Source organism: Lissotriton helveticus, chromosome 4_1, assembly GCF_964261635.1.
Source record: "Lissotriton helveticus chromosome 4_1, aLisHel1.1, whole genome shotgun sequence".
NCBI classification, from domain to species: domain Eukaryota; kingdom Metazoa; phylum Chordata; class Amphibia; order Caudata; family Salamandridae; genus Lissotriton; species Lissotriton helveticus.
The window spans coordinates 2,074,749,569-2,074,772,346 of NC_136063.1; the positions used below are offsets into that span (position 1 = coordinate 2,074,749,569).

Genomic DNA, 22,778 nt, shown 5'->3' on the forward strand with positions numbered 1-22,778 from the left:
GGAAAGGGTCACAGTGGTGCTACCGGAACTCGCCGCCTTTGTTTGCGGCTTAGTGTTTGGTAGATTTTTGTTTAAGTGCATGTAGGGGTACTGCTGTGGATTTCATACTGTGGGTTGTTTGTCCCGGGTGTCATAGCGAGTAGTATGTCAGGGTTTCCGTTGTGGTTCTTCACTTTCCCGTTTATTGTCAAAGTTGTCAGGGTGCAATAGGCACGCAGTCCCAAATGGGGAGGTTAGGGTGCCGTTTCCCCACCTCCTGCCCGCTGGGGGATTGCAGAAGTCAGCCGTATTTCATGGGGGTTTTCAACATCGCTTCTGCACTTCAGTGCCACTTTGTGAGAAATGTGGCCCAGCATGTGGAACTGTGGTGCTCTTACTAGATATGGAAATTGATCATCAAACTGCAAGTGGCTTTGCAAAACATTGCACAATATTTAAAGAAAGCTCTTTTACCCTTAGGATCTCAAATTAATTTTAGCTAGAGACAGATCTGTTTCAGATCAGCGATGATCATGCAAGGGCAAGAATAAGATCGAGCAAACAGGGCCACAAGGGGGTTTCATATAGTCAAGTAGCTTGTCTTAGCACGTAGGACAATGTGAGCTCAGCTTGTAATTGACCTTTTTGTGTCCCATGGTTAATTTTTTATGGTAAAAGACCACAAGAAAATATGGCAGTTTTCCTCGTAATCGAAGAAATGCAAATGAGAGTAGATAGATCTTACATACTTTTGGGGTTTAGATGTACCTTGCATGTCCCATAGTGAGCTAATGAATCACTCATTTGAAATAAGACAGTTACGTTTCATTCTAGGAGGGTTCCTACTAGTTGCAGTTTCTATTTGTGTTGCAATAATCCAATTCTGCATGAATTGATGGCAGAACCATACACTAACTCATAAGCACGCTTGAGATTAAGGAAAAGACGTTCTGTTTTTGATATCGCTTTGAATGAACAATAGATACACCATGGTTGTCCTTTGTACATCCAGGAGGGGTTAATCTGTGCCAGATGTTGATACTAGTTTGTAAATGAATTTCATTTAGATTCATTCTACGCACATGTATCTTATGCGGTTTTAGGAAAAATCTGCGTGGATCCAGCCTTCAGGGAGATACACTGACACCCCTGTTGTACAGTTTTTTTTCTGAACTACTGTAATTAATTGACAATTATTGGTTACTGTACAAATATCCTGCAAATACTGGTATGCTTTGAACATGTGGAAATTACCTATAGAAGGGTATCATTTTACCTGCAGTTCTGGAATAACTGTTCCTCTTTGCGGACAGGAACCAGCAAATGTTGTCAAGGGTGAGGCAAGTACCACAGGACTGGGGCTAACAAAGCCAGTGATGTCACAGGAAGGAATGTCCAGTTCGACCCGCTGCATCACCACCTTATCCACCACAATGAACCTGTTCCAGGGCAACCACAACGTCCTCCTCTCTGAAACAAAGGGTGATCTCTCAAAGACGAGGGTGACCGAGATGCCTCCAATGGTGACAAGATCAAAACTGAAAAGAACCAAGGACAGAAGAAGCTTTCAACATCAAACTCTTTATGAACATACAATCACAACATGATAGCTTTTTTCTAATTTCAGACAATTACCTCAACAAGTTGTTGAATTTGTCCTTATTTGCAAACACATTTATTCTTGGTAAAGCAACTGGTTCTATTTTAGGTACAAACACATTTATTCTTGGTAAAGCAACTGGTTCTATTTTAGGTAGAAACACATTTATTCCTGGTAAAGCAACTGGTTCTATTTTAGGTGCAGAAAAACATGGCACACATATACTTTTACAGTCAGGTTGCACCTGGAAAATGGAGGTTAGGAGAGTGCCAAAAGATTGTTGAACGTAGTGTTGTTCTTGTCAAGAGTGGAAGAGGACGAAATACCTCAAATGTGCATTTTCAGCTCCTTAATGAATGGCCTAAAAGGGAGAGGGCGAGCCAGTCTTAAATACTGGGGAATGTTCATTTCAGAATGTAGGGGTAAATAGCGAGAAGGCCTTTTACTTTTGTGAACTTCAAGCAAGGCCAGGATTACAAGGGGTAGTTCAACAAAGAGTTGTGCTTTACAATTTGTTGGGCAATAGTGTGGCATGTACAGTTATTGGAAAGCAAAGATTTGCAATTGATATTGAAAAACATATGTTCTGCAAGGAGGAAGCTGTATATCGCCCATTGTGGTGAAAATCGTTTGAACTTTGATGATTTAAGCCTCTGCAAGAAATAATATTTTCAGGTGGCATCTGGTGGTATGAGTCAGATTGAAACATTGCCTTTTTACTCCATGTGAGTGAAAATTAATGAGGACATGTACCACAGCTCAAGGGTCTGGCATGGGAAGAAGAGTATGACCTTGTGGGCAAGGGTGAGCTGGTCCAACATGATGTGACATTTTTTTATGATATTTTCGTTGAGCATCTATTGTGAGCACACTTCAAACCCATGTAGAACCCAGTGGATGTATCACGCTTGAATGCAAGTGTTATAAATATGAAGCAGTGCAAGAAAATCTTGTAACATCATTTGCACCAACTATCATTGTGCAGGGCAAAATTATTGTCTATCAATGGTTCAAATATATGCAATGTCCACCTTGGAGAGTATGGGGGAGAAGTCAAGGAGAATCATACCTGAGTATTTTATTTATTTATTTATTTAGCGATTTGTATAGCGCCTGGTGACCCAAGGGCATCCCCGCGCTGTAAAAAGGCTGATATCCATTGAGGGAAGGGAAGGGAGGAGGGACATTTATTTCGGGAATAGGTGCGTTTTCAGTTTTTTGCGAAAAACCAGGTAACTGGATTCCAGTCTGAGGGTGCGTGGGAGGGAGTTCCATCCCATGGCCGCTTGAACCGAGAATCGTCGTCCTCCTGTGCGTGTCCTTTTGAATTTGGGGATGTTGGCTAAGTGCTCATTCTCCGAACGGAGGGATCTGGATGCTTTGTAGGGGGTGACCAAGCTGCTGAGGATCGCATGGCCAGATCCGTTGATTAGTTTGTGTGTCGTGCACATGGCTTTGAATTCCACCCTTTGGCGCACAGGGAGCCAGTGCAGGGCCTTGAGGGCTGGTTTTGCTGACACTCTCGAGGGAAGGTTCATGAGCAGATGTGCCGCAGCGTTCTGTGTCCGCTGCAGTTTCGTCAATGTGGCCTCTGGGGCTCCGAGGTAGACCATATTGCTATAATCCAGACGGGACAATACTAGTCCCTGGATAAGGAGTTTCCTGGAAGCAGGTGGTAATAAGAGGAGAATCTTACGGGTAGTACGCATGAGCCCAAAACAGGTACCCGCAGTTTTGGCCGCTTGCGTCTTCATGGTGAGCTCAGGTTCTAGCCACACTCCAAGGGTTTTGATTTCACGCTTCGGAGAAGGGATTTCTCCGTACACGTCAGGCCAGACTGTTGGGGGGATGGTCACCCATTGTTTTCCCAGGAGCATCACTTCCGTCTTAGACCCATTTAATTTTAATGATGAATCACTCATCCAGCTGTGGATTTGTGTGAGACAGTTGGCCAGGTTCTCTGGGTGGTCGACTAGTTGGGATAAGGAGACGACCAGTTGAGTGTCATCAGCGTAGCTTACCATTTTTATGTCAAATGGTGTCACCACGTCTTCAAGAGGGGCCATATATGCATTAAAAAGCGTTGGGCTCAGGGAAGATCCCTGAGGGAGGGGGAGGGTGGATGAGTGGTAATTGCCGTCCCATACCTGGAACGTGCGTCCGGTGAGGAAGGATTCTATCCAGCTGAGTGCCGTCCCGGTGATCCCTGCTGCCGCGAGTCGGTGGAGAAGGACACGATGGTTAACTGTGTCGAAGGCTGCACTGAGATCCAGGAGGATCACTGCCACTGACCCTCCTGAATCCAGTATGCGCCTTGCCTCCTCGATGACGGCAAGGAGGGCAGTATCTGTGCCATGACCCGGGCGAAAATCCAGTTTGGGATTCCCGTAGGACGTTGTTTGTTTCAAAGAACTGGGACAATTGTCCGTTGACCAGTTTCTCAGCTACCTTGCTGATTGCCGGAAGGAGTGATATTGGTCGGTAGTTTGCCATATCTGCTGGATCGAGCTGGGGTTTTTTAAGGAGTGCTTTTACCACGGCGCTCTTCCAGCTGGCAGGAACAGATCCCTGGGCAAGTGAGCTATTAATAAGCTCCATGACCGTGGGGACGATGACAGGGGCCACGGTTTTGAGGAATCTAATGGGAGCCGGATCCAGAGGTGATCCGCTTCTCATTTTGGTCATGGTTCGTTCTACCTCTACGTAAGTTACTGGCCTGAATGTCGCAAGTTGAGGGCGGGGATTATTTTCGGTCTGGCTGGGAGGTGGAGGATTGTCCAAATGGCTGGCGGGACCAGGAGATGGGAGGGAAGCTAGAATACGGGCGATTTTGTCGTCGAAATAGGTGGCTAGATCATTACTTCGGTCCACCGGAGGGGAACTGGAGGAAGGAGAGTTAGGTACTTTAAGCAGCTCCTTAACAATTAGGAAGGATTCCCTGGCCGAATTGGAGGATTCTGTTATCCGCGTGTCATAATGGGAAGCTTTGGCGTGCCTAATGGCATCTTTGTAGAGTCTGACTGTATTATGGTATGCTTCCTTGCTGGTGTGCTGCCAGTCTTTCCTCCAAAGCCGTTCGGCTCTTTTACAGTTTTTGCGGAGTAGTCGGAGGTCCGAAGTGTACCACGGGGCGGACCCGGGTTTACCGTTTTTATCCTCCCTGGTTCTTAGTGGGAGTACGGAGTCCAGGGAGGTGGTGATCCACTCTCTGAAATTACTGTCTGCGACAACCGGGTCTTCTGCGTGTACAGGGATGGTGTTTTTAAGATTCCTGGCCCATTCTTCGGTGGGAAGTCTGGACCAGGTCCTGTCTCTGATGTAGGTAGGCGGTTTTTGAGGTGTCCTGAAAGATCCTGGTACTATTGTGAACATTGGACTTAGCCATTGGTTGCTTGAAACCCTAAATATAAGGGTGACATCCAGGATTTCTGTCACTTTATTTCACTGGCTGACAGCACTCTGAGAAAGAGGTGGATGTTTTTGGCATATTTTATTCTGATGGCTTGATTCATGACCAGCACTCCAATAAACTTCAGGGGCAGATTAAAAGTAACAGGAGAAAGGATAGTGGATTAGAGCTACATTGCTCATTCTCAAATATAGGTTCAAAGTAGGGGCATTGGTGGACTGTCGGGTAATTTTAAGTTCAACTGGGTCATTTGTTTTGGAAGGGTCAGAATGGGATTGGGTTGAGAGGGTAGTAAAATACCTGCCTTGAGAAAGGAATTGGCAATGTTGAGAAAGGGCTTTAGTCATTCAGGTTGGAAAGATTTGATGATGGAGAAAGGGATAATGTAATTGCTGTTGATGGCAACTTTCTAAAGATTTTATAGAGTTTTTAGAGACGGGGTTAATGTCGTTACAGCTGACTGAATTTTAGGCATTGGAGGTGGCAAACGTGTTCACAGGCTTGTTGGAGACTTTTGGTTGACATAAGACAATAAGGTCATTGTTGTGTATTTACCTATCAAGTCCTGGGTCACAAACGTAGTTTAGTACAGTAGAGCTGGAGGATGCAGAAAGCACCAATTAATATCAACTTGGTTGTGAGGGTCAGGAGGTTAAAAAAACACTTCTGGTGGCTGGAGCATGCCATGAGTAGTGTAACACTATAGACACATGTATTTAGTTAGTAGTTTTACATGGTGCTTACAAGACCCAAATGCAGCAAAGTGATTTACAGGGAAAACTGACCCTAAGGGGTTGAGGGTGTTTCTAAAAGAAGACGTTGCTAGTGTCTGGCTTTGCCATTGCTGCAGCAGGTGCCCTGAGGGACTGGGTCACCTTCCTCAGGGTACCTTCAGCGTTTGTAGGCTGTGTTAACTATTGTGCCATCATTTGAAGTGGGCATCTTTTCCAGCCTCCTCAAGACTAAAGAAGTGACCTCTCCGGCTCAAAGGGAGCCCACGGGCGAGAAAGCATAGTCTGCTGTGGGGGAGTGGAGGTCCTACTTGTGTACCATGAAACATTCCCTGCCATATTTAGCCTAGAGACTGACTGACAGACAGCAGGGAAGCCCGTGGGACTGCATAGTTTTGAGAAGCCCACCATGCAGACCTGCCTGTCTGCAAGGAGCGGATAGGGAGCACAGGTCCCCACACTAAGGGACAAGGGTACTTGTTGCTGGTAACATGCCAACTGGTGCACTAAAGTTTAATAAAAGAAAGTAAAAGGAAAGAATTACTGGTTTGTGGTGACCAGATATAAAGAAAGCCCTCCGCGTGAATGGGCACCACATTAACCGTGAGGCTTAGAAAAGTGTGCATATTCCAGCTTGGGATGTCCCTGAAAGGACAGGGCACCACAAATAGTGTTTTGTTGGTTCGGGGTGGCAACCCAAAGCACTAGCAGGCCCTCAGAAGCCTCCCACAAATCCAGGAATTACATCAACGTTAGCCTCCTGAGGAACGGGAATGGTAACCCTAATTAGGGGTAAAGCTTGATTCAGGTGCTATCAGATCTCAGCTTTTTTGTTTACCTGGGCATGCTTTTGGGGTCTATGATATATCGGTTCCTGAGAGGTAACTAGAACATCTGGTGAGAAAAGTTAAACTGTGGTCTATCACTGAACTCTTCATTGCTGTTATAATGAAATGCTTCTAATGCCGATAGGGCGGGTTTGTGATTCCACGGGAGAATGAGCATCATAACGTTGTGTTCACTTCATAAACAAATGATTTTTATTATTGGACTGGTCATTGCCAAAGGTTGTAGGCTTGATATTTTTGATTTAAATGCACACTTTCAAAGCCAAAAGAATGGCAAAGGTTATGTCTATAAATAAGATCAGGCTAGATGGGAACTAATGATCCTAAAATGTTGAGGTGAGCATCAACGCATCATGTAGATTTGCTTTTAACATTGAGAGACCCTTTTTTGAGTGATTTGCATTTTTTCAGATGCCTGTTAGTACATTTTTGCAATTTGATGAATATAATTCAGCTGGCTACAATACACTGGATTCTGTAATCCCTATATAGACGCCTGACTCTAATTTCTTTAAAATCTGCGATATGCGACACACCCAGTCGTTGATTATAAAGAAAAGATGTCGGAACCTAACTATTATAACTTATTAGAATCAAGTTCTGACCTCACAATATGGAGTATAATTTAAGGAGCTGTTTAGCAGCAACTAAACGTTGCTTTTCTTCTGCTCTACTTTTCTAGCTTTGAATGACAAGCAGAGAGAACATGTTTATTTTCTGCGCTTCTTTGACTTGTACTGAACTCTTTATATCTGTTTGCAACAAACAACTAATGTTGATGTGTTTAATTTTGCACTAGAAGGTTTATTTTTATTCTTCATGTTTGCAAACATGCTTGCTCTTTCATATGAAAGAGCAACGCAAAATGGTTTTAAGTAGTTTGTGGGAAAGATGATGGCGTGACCATATATCATATGGGATAAAGTATCACCTGGTGTTCATGATAAGGATGTTGCTTGTCACTTTGGAGTTCCATAACCTTATAAAGGAACTTGGCCTTAGGCCTCGTTCCTCTATATGGTTATAGAACTCCTCAGTGGCTTGCAATATTATTATAAGTTATGACAGATGGTACTTTATCTCTTACATTAACTTTCTTTTCCTTTTAAAAAGAAAAAACACTGGCTGTACATTGATTTACTGAGTGTTATTTGTTGTGTTGCAGAATTTGAGTTTGTAGGCAATATCAATGTCTAAGACGGCTGAGGGCAGCTTTGCATCACTACACTGAGCGTCAAGTGCTAAAAGGGTTACTTGGTCCCCAACAGTATGGAGGACCGAGGGGAGTGTGATGTTTGTGAGGCACTTGCTGATTTAGCGGAGGGGTGAGACAGAGGAAATGCTCAGGGTTCTCCCAGCTCCTTGCATGTCATATGTGTAGTTTCCACAGAGGGTTTTGCTCTTTCATGTCATATCTGGGCTGTGGCCCCATAAGACAGTTGTAGAGAAGGAGGGGTGGATGCAGATCAGATAGCAGGAAGCTAGAAATCATGACAGGCCTCGCGAGACGGATCTAGCTCATGTTTTCATCTTATAACCAATGAGAAAAATGAAAATAATGTACTTGCCTATACAAGGCCACCTTCTTCTGATTACTCTCCTTCTCTGGCCACTACTCCTACTAATCACACAGTAAGATTTGTATTTATGCTTGCTTTCATGCGTGCAGAGCTCTCACTTATGTCTGCTCAGCATTGTTGCAAGCCTTTGCTCCAGAACAGTTTTTCCTATCATCCCTGACTTTGGGAATGAGGCTGCATACCTACTATCATTATTAATACATTATGCTGACAATTATAAAGGTACCAACAGGCCTACATTGAAAACAGTGTGTTAGCTTTTAATTGCAGTAACTGGGCTGGACGTTGTACAAAACATGAGTACTAAACATGGACTGCCTTAGTTAATCATTTGCTGGTTTTTCCCAAGCAGTAGCTCATCAAGCCTTTTTCTCCTTCATTTGTCACTGCTCCAGGGCAGCTCGATTCATTCGTCCATCAGCTTTCACTGAAGCGTTTTTACCAAGAGCATAAAAGAACATCTTCAGGGTTTGCCTCAAGCCTGCGTAGAGAATAAAAAAGAATATCTAGTTTAAACCTAATGTTAAATCTAAGCTAGCATTGTGTAAGGCATTCTCTCATTCTAATAACGAAGGAATACTTTCACTATTGTATGACCGATGAGTGAGCTTGAAGTGTTTAGATTAATTCCCTGGCTAAAGGGTCCTTTACTGCTATGTAATGGATACAGAATACAATACTCAGAGGAGGAGAGCTAGAAATACGTGTAATGTTCCCAAACTATCAGATTTGGCTAGAAAATACGTCTTAAAGGGGTCATCCAATGTGGGAGCCAGTGAGGTAGTGTGGCTTATTTTCTTGAAACCTTTGACGAGGTGGGCTGTTGCATGTACGATGGCTTTCAGTGGGGTTTGCACCGTTTTGGGTAGATCTGTAAATATTGCATTGACACTGGTGGGATCATGTCCTAAATTCTTCGGATGGAATGGATGATTTAAGTGTTCAGAGAATTTGGAGCTTGAGTGAGACAGTTTTAGCTAGCTTGGAGATGGGTGGGGCCTAGACAATAGTATAGGATACGGTGAATACAAGGGACTTTGCTTTCAAAACCAAAGAGGGCGTGACACCTTAGTCATAGAGACTTGTTATCCAGCTATGGCATAGAGAGAAGGACTTCAGTTCTTAGAGTTATATTTTGAAAAGGAATGAGTTCATCCATTTTTCCAGGAATAGATTCAGGGTAGTGGTGATGTATGTGCTTGATATTTTAATGTAAACGTGGGTGTCATTGGCGTGCTGAGGTAATCTTATGCCTGCAATGTGCCACCTTGGTCAATGAGACTCCATGTAAAGATTTAACTAAAGGTGGTGAGGAAGAGGCATCGAGGTGCACAGCATACAGCATGAGAGTGGATGGGGGAGTAGTGGATTAATTCCACAACCCTAAAAGCGGTTCAGTCCGTCTCCCATGAAAAAGACTAAGAAGAAGCAGGGATAAGTATACAGCATCTTGCTCAAGAGCATACAAGAAGACCACCTCATTTGCTTCTGCCTGTACTGACTGAATAAATACTTCTGAAATTGTTATCCTGTCAGGATGGCCTACCCACTCCTAGCCTCTTTCGTGTTACTGTGTAGAAGCAATACACAAACCTCAACAGCAGACCCATTCAGTCTTGAGACCCAGGGCACAGGCAGAAGGTTGCACACATGGTTATGCCAAGAAAATGCCAACTTTCTAAAAGTGGTATTTGCAGAATTGTGACTTTACCCTTAAAAGGATTTTAAATTACAAGTCATTTAAGTCTGAACAGCATATCTCTATCTGCTCCCATTCAAAAGCTATGACTATCCATATAATAAGGTAACCCAGCGTTAGTCAATAAGAAAGATAAGCTGTACAGCAGATACAGCTTTAGAGTTTTTCACTTCCTGGGCATGTAAAACGTAAGTACACACATCCTACTTTTTAAATACCTTTCACCCTGCCCTTTGAACCTATAGGGCCTGCTTTAGGGATGATTTATATGTATTACAAATAAAGGTTTAGGGCTGGCAACAGGTTTATTTTTCAGTGCCCAAATAGCAATTTAGAACTGCACTACAGGCTACAGGCTGCAGTGGTAGACCTCAGACATGTTTTAAAAGGTGACTTTGGTGGGTGGCTCAATTAATGCTGCAGGCCAACTAGTAGCATTTAACTTAGAGGCCTTGGGTCAATGTAGTACAATTTAATAGGGAGTAACAAATGAATTAAATGTGCCAATTTGAGGTATACCAATTTTACCATGTTTGAAGGAGAAATAACAAGCACCTTAGCACTGGTCAGCAGTGGTATAGTGCACAGATTCCTAACACCAACAAAAGCTAATCCAGCAAAACAAGATGAGTGAAGGCAAACAATTTGGGTGAATTTTTAACGTTTAGTTTTTTAGTAAGGATGCATATCAATGATGTGAGTGCTAACAAGGACCTTAGTGATTGAATATGGTGAAAAGCTGGGTTGTAGTCCTTTCCTGTAATATTATAGCGCCTATACTGTTTTCTTGAACAATGTAGAAAGCAGAAATTAAAGTGGTAATATAGTCAACAGGGGAACATGGTATTTCCAGATGTAGGCAGACTAGTAATTCTGAAGAAGAGAGAACGAAGGACAGTGGCATCGGACATTGGACATTATATGGAGTAGAATACAGACACAGAGTGTGCAAGCATCAAGTGGGTTGTGCAGCATTTTGGAGCAAGGGAACTGTCCAAAAGAATGGTATATGAACGTAAATTACTAAAAAAAGTTAATAATAATTTCCATGTAAATACTGCCAATGTCAGAGAAGTATTTAGACACTTTGAGGCCAATTCACAAAAGGCCTTTGCACTCGTGGTGGAGGCCCTGCAGTGGTGGCAGGACCTCTGCAATGGGTAACTGCAGTACTGAGGTCCCACAACAAGTGCGGAAGCCACACAACGACTGCGGGGCCTCCACCACGAGTGCAAAGGCCTTTTGTGAATTGGCCTCAAAGTGTCTAAATACTTCTCTGGCCCTTATTCAGTAGATTGACATGAACGTGGTGTCTTTTTTGTACTTTAGTGTGTTGGAAGAGTCCATTTGAGAAATAAAGAAAAATCCACACCATATTGAAACATACAGGGTTATCCCAGGAACACAAAAATATTGAATCAATCTACCTTCCATCCTGCCGACTGATGGTGTATCCGTAGTCGCTATGTTGCAAAAAGCTGACATTGACGCCGACTAGCGGGGTTCCATCAACAGCCACCACTTGACCTCGGACAACACAGGCACGACTATAAATGCAAAGAAACAACAGTAAAATATAAGTTACTGATGGCAAGAACAATAATGGAATATGCCAAAAGAAGTGAAAACAGAGCCGCAAAGCCAGCGTCCTATTTACAAATATTACGAATGAAAACACATATGTAAAAACACATTGTACAAGACAATTAAAAGATCCATAATGGCTTATGAATCCTCAAGTATTTTATTGACTTTGCAAGAATCAAAAATCATTGTGTACACAGATCCCAGATGTGGGTAATCATGGTGCTATTCTGAAATACTCCCAAGAGCCAATGTCGACTGCAGTGCTATTTTTGTTGTAGATGCAAGCTCCAGAATTTAACTCCATCAACTAAGAAGCTGGATAAAGGCATCTTATAAGACAACTGCTATGAACATTGACTGCTTTGTGTAATGAAATTAGGTGTAAAATGGGTTTTAAAAAGATTTGTCATTTCGGCTTGCGATGCCAACTTGGGAACTAGTGAACCAGGTTCTTGTCCCGGCGTCAGCTCGACATCCTGTGATTCTGGGCAAATCACTTAATCTCCCTGTGTCTAAACAAACGAATGTGATCTTATGTAATGTAACTGGTGCTCTGGTAAAAATGGATTTTAAGTGAGAATAAGCCATGAATTTATAAGTACGAGTTCACAAAATTAATGAAACCTACCCTCTTCTCTTTTTCCGATTTTGTTTCTTGTCGCTACAAAGGAAACATACTCTCTAAATATATTGTCCTTAACTCGCAATTTTACTTTGTTGCCTATTCAATTGCACAATATGTAAAAAATAAAACACTGAAATAGGTTATATCAAAAAGCACAGAGGAGGAACACAAGATGATCACCAAAGTTAACCTGAACATTATATATTCATTTCAACGAGTACTCGTATGACTGTGCTCAGTGGTATGGCACAATGGCTTAATAAGGAAGACAGTTTTGCTGCTTTAGGGGGCAATCAGAGAGTTTACAAAAGTGGTGGCACCTTATAAATTAAGTGGGGGGAGGGGCATTGTGTGAATCACAAACAGCTTTGCTGCAAAAATGTGGGAGCTGGGACATTTTTGGGTTTCTTTCAACAAAAGATCTTCCCAGTATGTGCCAAGAAGCTGTATTAATATATGCAAAACTGCACAATGGATCTTCAACAATCCTTGGGTATTTATTCAGCAATGAGGCAGATGAGAACTGCACTGTCAGCTGCAGCAAAAAGGTCTCAAATAATCAAAACACAATATCATTTGCATATAGCCGTATTGGTTTAAAAATAATAGGCTATGGGCACTGCAGACAACTAATAATAATTCTTTATTGTGAAATCTAGAGAAATGTAGGAGCACTCCAGCTGGTTTTAAGATTACTTGCTGATAGTATTGCATGAGGTTTTAAAATGAAATGTGATAAAACTAGCACAAATGGATGATGGAACAAATTGTATGTATGCATTGATATTTATATACCTCAAACCTAGCTATGAAGCAAAGGAGCGTTGTACATTACATGAGGATTTGAGAGACGATCGCAGAGAGTGTGCATTAAGTGGGAATTACACAAATGCATTTTACACACATTTAGGCACAGGAAGATGAATCGATTTGCCAGTCACACGAATTAGGCCTAGCACATACACCAGGATAAAAGCATGGATCCCAAGGTTCCAGCTGGAGTCACTAGGCCACATTTTAACACCCCATTCACATAACCCAAATAACTGGCATCACTCATACCCCACCATATAACTCTCCAAAAAGGTTCTTTGCCTAGCACATCTGTATATTGCTGTGTTTTTTTAATGGAATTATGACTGCATACAGGTATGCAGCACAGGGGCATTTCTCAAAGAATGCTTATTATGTCAGATTAGAGATCTATACAACTTGCATGTTTTCCGTTATGCTTATGCAATGCCTTCTCTGGCCTTGTCCTCATCAATGGATATGGTCCTTCACATGTCTCCAGTCCATTGCTTTGAGTATAGAATCTGATCTCTTGGAAGCATCTCTCCTGCCATATAGAATTTTAATTGTAATACAGACTAGTCACTGCAAAACCATTATGCCAGCAGAATTTCGCTCAAATCCTTAATATTGGAGTATATTTATTGCACATGAGTTATGTTTGTCTTCTGTGTACTCTGACCAGAGAATTTCTGCGTGTTGGAGACTTAGTTCAAGCAGAAAAGTCCTTGCAGGAACTATGAACTGAACGTGTGATATCACTGCATGTGTCACGATTCGCTCCCTACGCTCTTGTACCCACCACCAGGGGCTAAATTGCGGGACTCTCCAGTGTTCTAATAATGTCCCAGACCTTCCCCTTCGTGCATATCCTAACTTCCAGCACTTTGGTCGCTATTTGAAAATTGCCACCCATTCCCTATTCATGCCAGGTTTTGTGGAAGCCAGTCTGCTCATGCTTGAAACTCCATTACCTACAAACCTCTGCTCACTGCTCGCTCTCCACTCTTGCAGGCCAAGGATGGGTAGAGGAATTCAGCATACCTGTAGCTGGCAGCTACTAGCCTGCTCAGACCTGATGCACTTGATTACTGTGAGCTCTTTTCAGCACCAGCTCCTACAAGTCTAGGGTTGGTCATTGTAGTTGTGTCCCGGTGAGATCAATCCTTTTTTCCTGAGCTTTTCCTATCAATGTTTCCATCGTTCCTGAGCAATAGGTATTCCTTGATTCCTGAGTTAGAGCTATGATTGTTCCTGAACTAACACTGCCTGCAGTGTTCCATTGATTCCTTGATTTCTTTGCTATAGCTTTCCTTCTTCCTGAATTAGAACTGCCTTTTAGTGCTACCTAGACATCTTGATTCCTGGGACGCAGCTATTCCTTGTTACTGAGCTAACGCTGCCCTCAGTGCTACCTTGACTCTCGAGTCTGCACTATTCCTTGATTCCTTAATTCCTGAACCAGTACTGTGTAGTGCACTCTTGACACCTCTCACATGTATTTCCTTTTTTCTAGTCCCTGCTTGTCTTCCCATTAGCTTTGTTCCAGTTCCTAGTTTGCTGTCTTCCTAATACTACTGTCTTGCTTCTAGTTTCCTTATAGACCTGTTACCTGCTTTCTGCCAAGTGTGCCCTATACTTTCCCTTTTTATCCTGTACCTGGATTCCTTGAGGTCGTCTAATTCCTTGATTCCTGAACCAGTACTATTTAGTGCACCCTTGTAGTCTCTCGCCTTCTGTATTTATCTTGTCCCAGTCCCTGTGTTTCCTTTACCTTTTGTTCCAGTTTCTACCTTGCTGTCTTCCTGTTCCTGTAGTCTTAGCTTCCAGTGTCCTTGTTGGTTTTGTTTCTTATCTTTTGCCAAGTGTGCCCTTTTTCTCTTCTTTCCTATTAAGCACGCCTCCTTACGAGCTCCTTGTCTATTGTGGCTGTGTTTTTAGTTCTACACCCATGCTGGTACCACCTTGTGTGTTTTTGTTTGATCGCCAAGATCCGTGGGCACAGCTGACAACCTAGGTGGTGTTTCTTGTTCACTGTGAGTATTGTTTTTGAGTTACATTTATAACATCCCCATAGGTATCTGCTCCACAGACCTTGCCTTTGCATGTATATACTATATGTGGGTATTTGCAGTCAGTATCTATAACAGCAATTGTGGGTGAAGAACTTACTGAGCTTCAGTCTTACAGTGTGGAGTTCCTGAGTGCTTTACCCCATGTTCCCTTTATTGTCGTTATATATATATGTCTTGCACGTCCGTCCTGGGTGTTAGTGATTCTGAATGCTAAATTGCCTCTTGAGTACCTGACCTTTCTGAGTCTTAACCATCTTCTTCCCTTGTGCAGGCTTCACCTTTGGATCCCTTTTCTTCTCTGACTCCCTGTGTGATCCTGGGCAGCTCTGTACTCCTCTTTCTACTTACTTTTTCTACCCAGACACTAGTACTTGCCCAAATTCCTGATTGTGTCCCAGACAGAGTGCCAAACAGTCCTGACAGCATGTTCAAGCCAGCAACTTTAATCGCCTAACTTTAGAATCTGCGAACAATGCAATGAGCTGGTAACGAAGGTGCCTTTTTGTATGCAGTTGTGTGTGTCACCTACAATTTTCACATGAAACACCTAATTACGAGTATGAGCAGAATATAAATACAATTTTGTCCACACCTAATTAGAATGCAAAAAAAGGAGTATGAACATATTTAACAGCAGAATGTCCTAATTTTGGGAGGATGAATAATAAACTGCTCATGTTGATGAATTGGAGTGGGGTGTTTTGAGATGAATCAGTATTTCATTAGTGGGTTAGGTGGTGGAAATGGATTTATTCCAAGCACACACTTAAAATCCAACCAGCTGCAGTGTTCAGTAATTCATCTAGAATGCATCTCTGCAATCAAGGTCAAACATGTGGTGCGTGCCATGCCAACTCATCCAGCAGGAAAAATATGTAACTTCAAAAACCCTCTGATTTATGAAAGACAGCCAGGGTTGAGGTGAATTGGGAAGACCATCGACACCTGGGGCTGGATAACATAGATTGTGACTGTGCCACATAATATTGCGTCACTGTGCACTGACCTTTGCAACAACCACTGCTAGAACTGAAATTGTACTTTCAAATTGACAGAAAACAGTTAATGCCCTGGACTACTGGTCTAAATTGTAGCTCAAGATTGCTCAGGCATGGATATGAGCCATGCAGTCCAGCTCACATTGCTTCCTTACACTTGTTGCACACTAATTGAGCCCACCTGTATTCTGTGGCATGCAGAATATTAGAACACAAAAATGTACTAGTCATTTGAAATGAAATGACTACTATTTTCTATGAGCTGTCCAGACTCTCTGACTTCTCTGTAGAGAATCAATCTGCACTTCAAATGAACTTTCCTTCAAGGTGAACTTGACATTGACAGCTTCAGTGAAACAGTGTGGAAAGTGTGATAAATGACAGGTTGTTTGACAGGAGTCAGTCGAAGGTCATGCATTGAAAATGTCAGCCTTCTTCAGTGTAACAAGCCAGAGGACAGGAGTCTGAAAACAACCCTTGTAAGGCTGTGGATGTTCTTAAGAGTGCCAGCAATTAACACCACGGCCCCTCTCCCTCCAGATATAGTTAAACAAATGCACCATCTCAAGAAATAGGTTGAACTAGATGAATGCAGCTGCTTCCCCTATATAGTATTGGTGGGAGAAATTGCACAGCGTTCTGTAGATTTCATTAAATTGTTGGTTAATACAGTCTGCAATGTTTTTTGTTGTTATTTCTTTTACAAGAGAAAAATATGCAAATTGACTTTTTGATGATTTCTTCTGTACACAGATTCTATAGAGAGATCTTTTTAGTATATTGTACAAAGCTTATAATTTTTCTCACATTAAACCATTTCATATACATTTTGCTGAAAACTGGATTATTATAAACTTTGGGGTATATTTACAAGAAAATGTCAGAGCCAGTGCTCTGAAAATTTCAAAACGCAGGGATGTGCCGCATTCACTAGAACAGGCGCACTCCTGTGTTTTCCCTAGTGCTGGCACTCAATTTAGCTCCATAACACCAACACAGGCACCCTGGCACCATAGTACAAGGGTGTCTGCGTTGCAGGTAATTATTATTTATGTGCAGGAAGGTGTTCACTAATGGTGATTTGTTACTTCTATGCAGAACGCAGCACACATAGAAGTAGCAAATCATCAATATTTAATGATTGTTTATGTGCAGGAAGGGAAACTTTCCTGCACATAAACAATCATTAATGCCATTTGCTCTCACTATGTGTGCTGCATTGGTAGCACACATAGAAAAAGCAACCACAAGGAGAAATAAAGGTATTTATCCTCGTCTCGCCATTTTAACACCTGCTCTTGGCATTCGTTTTCGGCGCTGTCTCAGGTTTACACCTCCTTGTAAATTTAGGGCAGCGTCAAAAGCAATGGGTGATTGCACAGCCCTTTCACGCTAAGTGATGCGTGTAAAGCGGCTTTATTTACAAGGCGGTGTTAAACCACAAAAGCTGGCTTAATGCCGCTTTGTAAATATGGAGAAGGGCATATTGCCACCAGCTCGTCACAAAAACAGTGACTTTCTGCTGGCAATATCCCCATGTAAATATAGGCCATTGTCCCTTGGTGGAGGTCTGTTGTCCCTTCCATGCCTCCAACTTGTATTTGCTGCTGATGGAGAGGGTTGAAGGGTACCATGAATTTCCATGAGGCAGGATTTCTGCGAATCTTTGTGTCATGGCTCTGTGTCCTGTGCCTCATTGCTACATCCAGCACAGCACCCAGAACTGAGTGGCTACCTTGCAGATGCTTTGTAAACACTGTGTCTGTGATGTGACCAGTGCAGATAACCTATCTGACCCCATGAATGCAAGCAATCTTTTTCATCAAGTGTTCTTTTCGTAATGGGTGTATAGGAAGTGCCTTTCGCACTTCACCGCTGCATTTTCTAAAAGTGAACTTTAGGAGGGTTCAAGCTCTTTAAATATAATTTAAAAAGGGGGACATATATTAGAGGATTCATAGAAGACAAAGTGGAAAATAGTTTTTTTGACAGGGGTCCATATTAGGAATATGTCACACTGTTCATGTTTGCACCACGGCGCACATTTAAACAGATGAGGCGAGCGCAAACATGAACAGCGTGCCAAATTCCAATGAATGCACTGCCCTTAGGGCAGCCCAAAACTCATTCGATGAAATACGAAGCAGGTGTTTTAATCAGCCTCTCCATGTTTCACTGTGCAGATGGAGCCTGTCTGCACTTTAGAGAGCGGACAGTGAGTGACTGCACCCGCTTGCTGCAGGCTGTCTGGGGCATCCATGTGACCCCTTTTGCCCCCTCTAGAGGGCTTCCCTGAGGGGGCAGACTGACAGTGTGCCACCTTTTTGATGTCTTCTTTGACTCTGCGTTCGAGTCCACAATACGATGCAGGCACAGAGGCAAAGAGGTTCCCTCATTTGCATGAGTCCACAATCCCATGCAAATGAGGAAATGCCTTCTCAAGATAGTGCTGGTGCTACACCTGCACCAGCACTATTAGTATTATAGTACGGTTCCTACAAGTGTCTGCATCCCCCTTCTGTAATACCAAACTGGCCTGAAGGCACACAAAGCGGGCACGCACACCTGTTGTGCCCTCAGGACACTTTCTGTAATACAGACCAAGGTGTTCATAATTTTTCACTGGACATGATTTAGAAAATAAAGAACTCCATTTGTCCTTGTTGTTGCCTGACACTGCCAAAGCGACAAATCTTTCACTGACCTTCTGTGCCTCCCGCGGACCAGCCCGCCTGCCTCCCGCTGCCCTGCCGCTCTCTGTCCATCTTGAGCGGGGCCGCCGAGTGGAGACCGGCGAGGGGCGGACCACAACACCCAGAGGCCCTAGCGGTGAGCCGCGTCATTCGCAAGCACCAGGAGGCGCTTAAAAGCAACACCAGCACTGTTTCGCGGGACGCCGGGCGAAGCCCGGGCCAAGGGCGGGCCCGTCCTATCCCGTCACAGACCGGACAAGACTGGACTGGGCTCCCCCTCTAACGTTTCGTACAACGTACTTCTCCTATGCTGGTCTGTATATCGACATTATATCCACCTTGTTTAGACCTGCTAACACAACATAACATGCTTGAGACAAAAACTGTTAATTTCCTGTCTCACTATTACTGCTAGACCACCTTGCCCCACAATAAATGTCATCGAGAGGCAGCAGAAGCAAAACGCTCCAAAATATGGCTAAAACCGTTGGTCCAATTGACCAATTCATCACCAAAGCCAATCAAGCTATTGATGAGGGCATAACATTACTAGATCGTCGAGTATCATACGACCTGGCACAAGCAAGACGCTCCTCGTTGGGATCCCTGATATTAGCGCAAACGCCCCTAAGTCATCCGGAGAAGGTAGTTGCTCGGGAAATATCCGCCGCTATCCATGGTATCCCAAATCTGATTGATCTGTCCCCGTCCTTATCATTGCTGGACTCGCAATTGACTCAGGCGCTTGAAAAAACGCCCGACATTTTTGCTAGTCCCCTTCAACCGGACCCTGACCAGAACGAAAAAGGGGGATGAGGGAGGGAGCAATTCCGAAAGAAAAAAAAATACAAGTAAAAAAAATCAGAAAGACACTATAGCCTCAAAAACAAGCAAGTTACAACAAACATCACGGCCTAAGAATCAGAGGGCGGGAAATAAAACAAAAGAGCAAATGCAGAAAAATAATATCACTAATAAATCCAAAGCAGATAATAGTGCAAGTAATCTCCATCCCATTGTTGTGGATCTCAGCGTGAACGATAATAACGATAATGACGTTCACGATGAAGATCTAGCCCCCGATTTGGGTGATGGCTGCAAAACATGCGAGACAGATCAGCATCTGATGGCTCGGATAGCTGAACTAATAAAATTCCAATTACAGCCTATCCAAAGGAGCCTTGCAGTTATAGAGAAGCAAATAGCAGCACTAGCCGCTACTCTGAAAACCCCAACTAACGCAAAGAGTCTAGGGCCGGTAAACATGGGGGGAGTAAAAAATAAAACTGCCAATGTCACGTCAGGACAACCCTCCAAAAATATCACTATTACTAGTAACACTCCTACCGCTAAGACAGGAGAAATGGCCAAAAATTCATCTAAGGGCACCGTGACTCCAAAAACTAAGTCCCTCCAAGAGCTGCCCAAGAAAGTTCCAGAATCACAGAAAAATCCACCCTCAACACACATTCTTCCGAAGACGTCCCCAATAAATGCTGCACATCATGAACATCTGCAGAGACACAACACGCAGGGAGAACGGACAAAGAGAGGGTGTACTAAGTCCATAAACCTCCCACCTGAAGCAAGCCCGTTCGTAGTTATTTTGACAGGGGTGCCCGAGCTGAGTCATGACACAGAGGAACCAATTGGTCCCTACAAAACAAAGTTCGGCATTGGCTGAAAGTTAGTAGACCAATGCCGCAAAATCATGTTAGCAGGATCATCACAGCACGTAGGGTTCCATGGATAGGACACCAACAAAAAAGAATCCCAGGTGACTGTGTCATAGTTAACTTTGAAAACCCGCGTGCAGTGGATTATATCTGCTCTTGGGTCACCGCGGACAAGAATGGTGGTATAAACACTAAACGTTTATCCTTCTTCTATCCGCCGATATGCCACTACCTTGAAGGCCCAAATTGGTCCTGGCATCAGTCAGATAACTGGCAAAGAGGTTGGAATCAAGGAGGTTTGGGGCACGGAAGTAGGGATTGGGCTGATTGGAAAGGAAATGACAGGAGAGTACAATCACAAAGGGAACCCTGGGGTGGAATACCAACTTTTAATAGCTACAGCTGTCTAGAGATGGTCGATTGACCATCACTACAAAGGAAGCACGACAGGATCAGCCCAATAAATAGTGGAGATGTAGTTATACAATTAATAAAAAGCTCCACAAGCAACTGTCCCCATGAGGCACGCTGTATATCAGCTCTTAGACCAATTGGATTAAATAATTCAATTATTCATTTAAACATGGCAGATCCAACGAACGAGCTCCCCGCCCCTCCCGAGGATCCCAGCGATACTATTTTTCCCACAAAAAATAACCCAGAGGCGCTGGAAAATACCCTAAAACCGGGAAGCGAAGCACAGCCAAGCTATCTCGGAGAAAACAGCACCCAGAGCAGCCCGCAGGATCAACACAGGGTATTAATTGCCACACGCTCGAACTCCTAAGTAAGGTTACTGTATGGAATGTGGCGGGTTTAGCCTCTAAACATTCTGAAAACAGTTTCATTTACTTGGCAAACTCAAGTAACTTAATTTGCCTCCAGGTAACTTGGCTTAATGATCCAATTCACCTCCTGGGCTATAAAACATATTTTTCCGCAGCTATAAGATCCAATGCAGGTAGGAGCAAGGGTGGGCTAGTAACATATGTCTCATACCTCTGGCCCTGTTACGAAATAATAATTGAGCAGAACAACCAGCTTATCACTTTCCGAAGAAATAGACAAGAGGTCTACACGATTATCAATTTTTACAATAACTTGACTTTATTTGAGTTAACCCGGGTGATAAGTGAGATTTCCCACCTGGTGCAGGATCTTGTAATAAAGTATATAAAGGAATCTCACACAGTAGTCTGGGGTGGAGATTTTAACCTGCACTTATGTAATAAGAGCAATACCCCCAACTGTGGGATCATCGATGAAAATGAAAACTGTTTAACCCACTTCACACATACACCTGAGGGCAATAAAATGCAAATGACGATGGTCGAATTAGACATGGGGTTCGCCAATAAATTAAAAACACCTGTAGCTGAATTTATGCCAACTTTTCACGGCAGGGGCCTCAAAAGCCTGATTGACTATGTTTTAGTGTCCACTAATAAAGCTTCATGCATTACGACCTTTGAAATTATCAACAACGCACTTAGCGACCATTCCCCCATTAGCCTGGCTCTCCAAGAACCCAAATCACAGAACAAAGGAGATATTGTGCAGTTAAACTTGTTAGACCAACAGGCACTGACATTGGACAGGGTAAACGGTTTTACACTAAAATGGGGCAAATTAGATCAGGAAGCCATAACTACTAAAATAGTAAAATTAAGTAGAAATGCGATGGAAAGATGTCTAGATCCTTCTACAACCTCAATTGAGGTCTTGGCCAGTTATAGTGACATCGTCGAAATCATTAGAAAAGAATTAACCAGGGATTGCAAACAAAATAAGAGCACTAGAAAGGGATGGTTTAGTACAGAATGCACGAAAGCACACACTAACCTAAAAAAGGCCCTAGCTAAAGTAGAGAGAGACAGAGAGGAGATCATAAGACTAAGGAAGGCTTATGCACTCGCACTACGAACTAGGAAAAAGGAACTACAATCCAACTTATGGGTCCAACTCCAGAGAAGTAGCACCCTAAAGGACAGCTCAGCCTTTTGGCAGATAGTGAAGTCTCCTTTTTTAACAGATAAAGTAGATGTACCATCTCCAGACGTCGCTATCGACGCAGGAGAATGGGTGCAACACTTCTCTAAGGTTTTTAGCGAGAAAGAAGCCCCTGAACTAGAACATGCAGAACCTCTGACTCAAGTGCAATACCCACTAGCCCTTCATTTCACATTAAACGAGGTAGAGAAGGCAATAAAAACTGCTAAACCCGGAAAGGCACCAGGACCGGATTCGGTCCCCGTGGACCTCTTTAAACATAATTCAGACTTGTGGTCCCCGCTACTCACCAATGTACTGAATGCGGCTAAAGAGATTGGCTTGATCGACTCCTGGTCGTCCTCGATATTGGTCCCCATCTTCAAAAAGGGAGACAGGAACAGTCCCGCCTGTTACCGACCCATCTCACTCCTGGATTCGCTCGGGAAGGTGGCTGGGCGCATTCTTCTCGACCGTCTCCAGGAGTGGACGAATGA

General features: G+C 43.2%; 1 protein-coding gene across 1 annotated transcript in view; it reads right to left on the reverse strand.

Annotated features, from left to right (window-relative positions):
- TENM1 (teneurin transmembrane protein 1) overlaps positions 1-22,778 on the reverse strand; it is a 1,826,288-nt gene that overhangs the window by 517,583 nt on the left and 1,285,927 nt on the right. Inside the window, exons 18-19 of the mRNA XM_078688755.1 lie at positions 11,274-11,393; positions 1,256-1,517 (exon numbers count right to left, since the gene is read on the reverse strand). Coding sequence (XP_078544881.1) covers positions 1,256-1,517; positions 11,274-11,393 — 382 coding nt within the window. The remainder of the gene's footprint in view (positions 1-1,255; positions 1,518-11,273; positions 11,394-22,778) is intronic.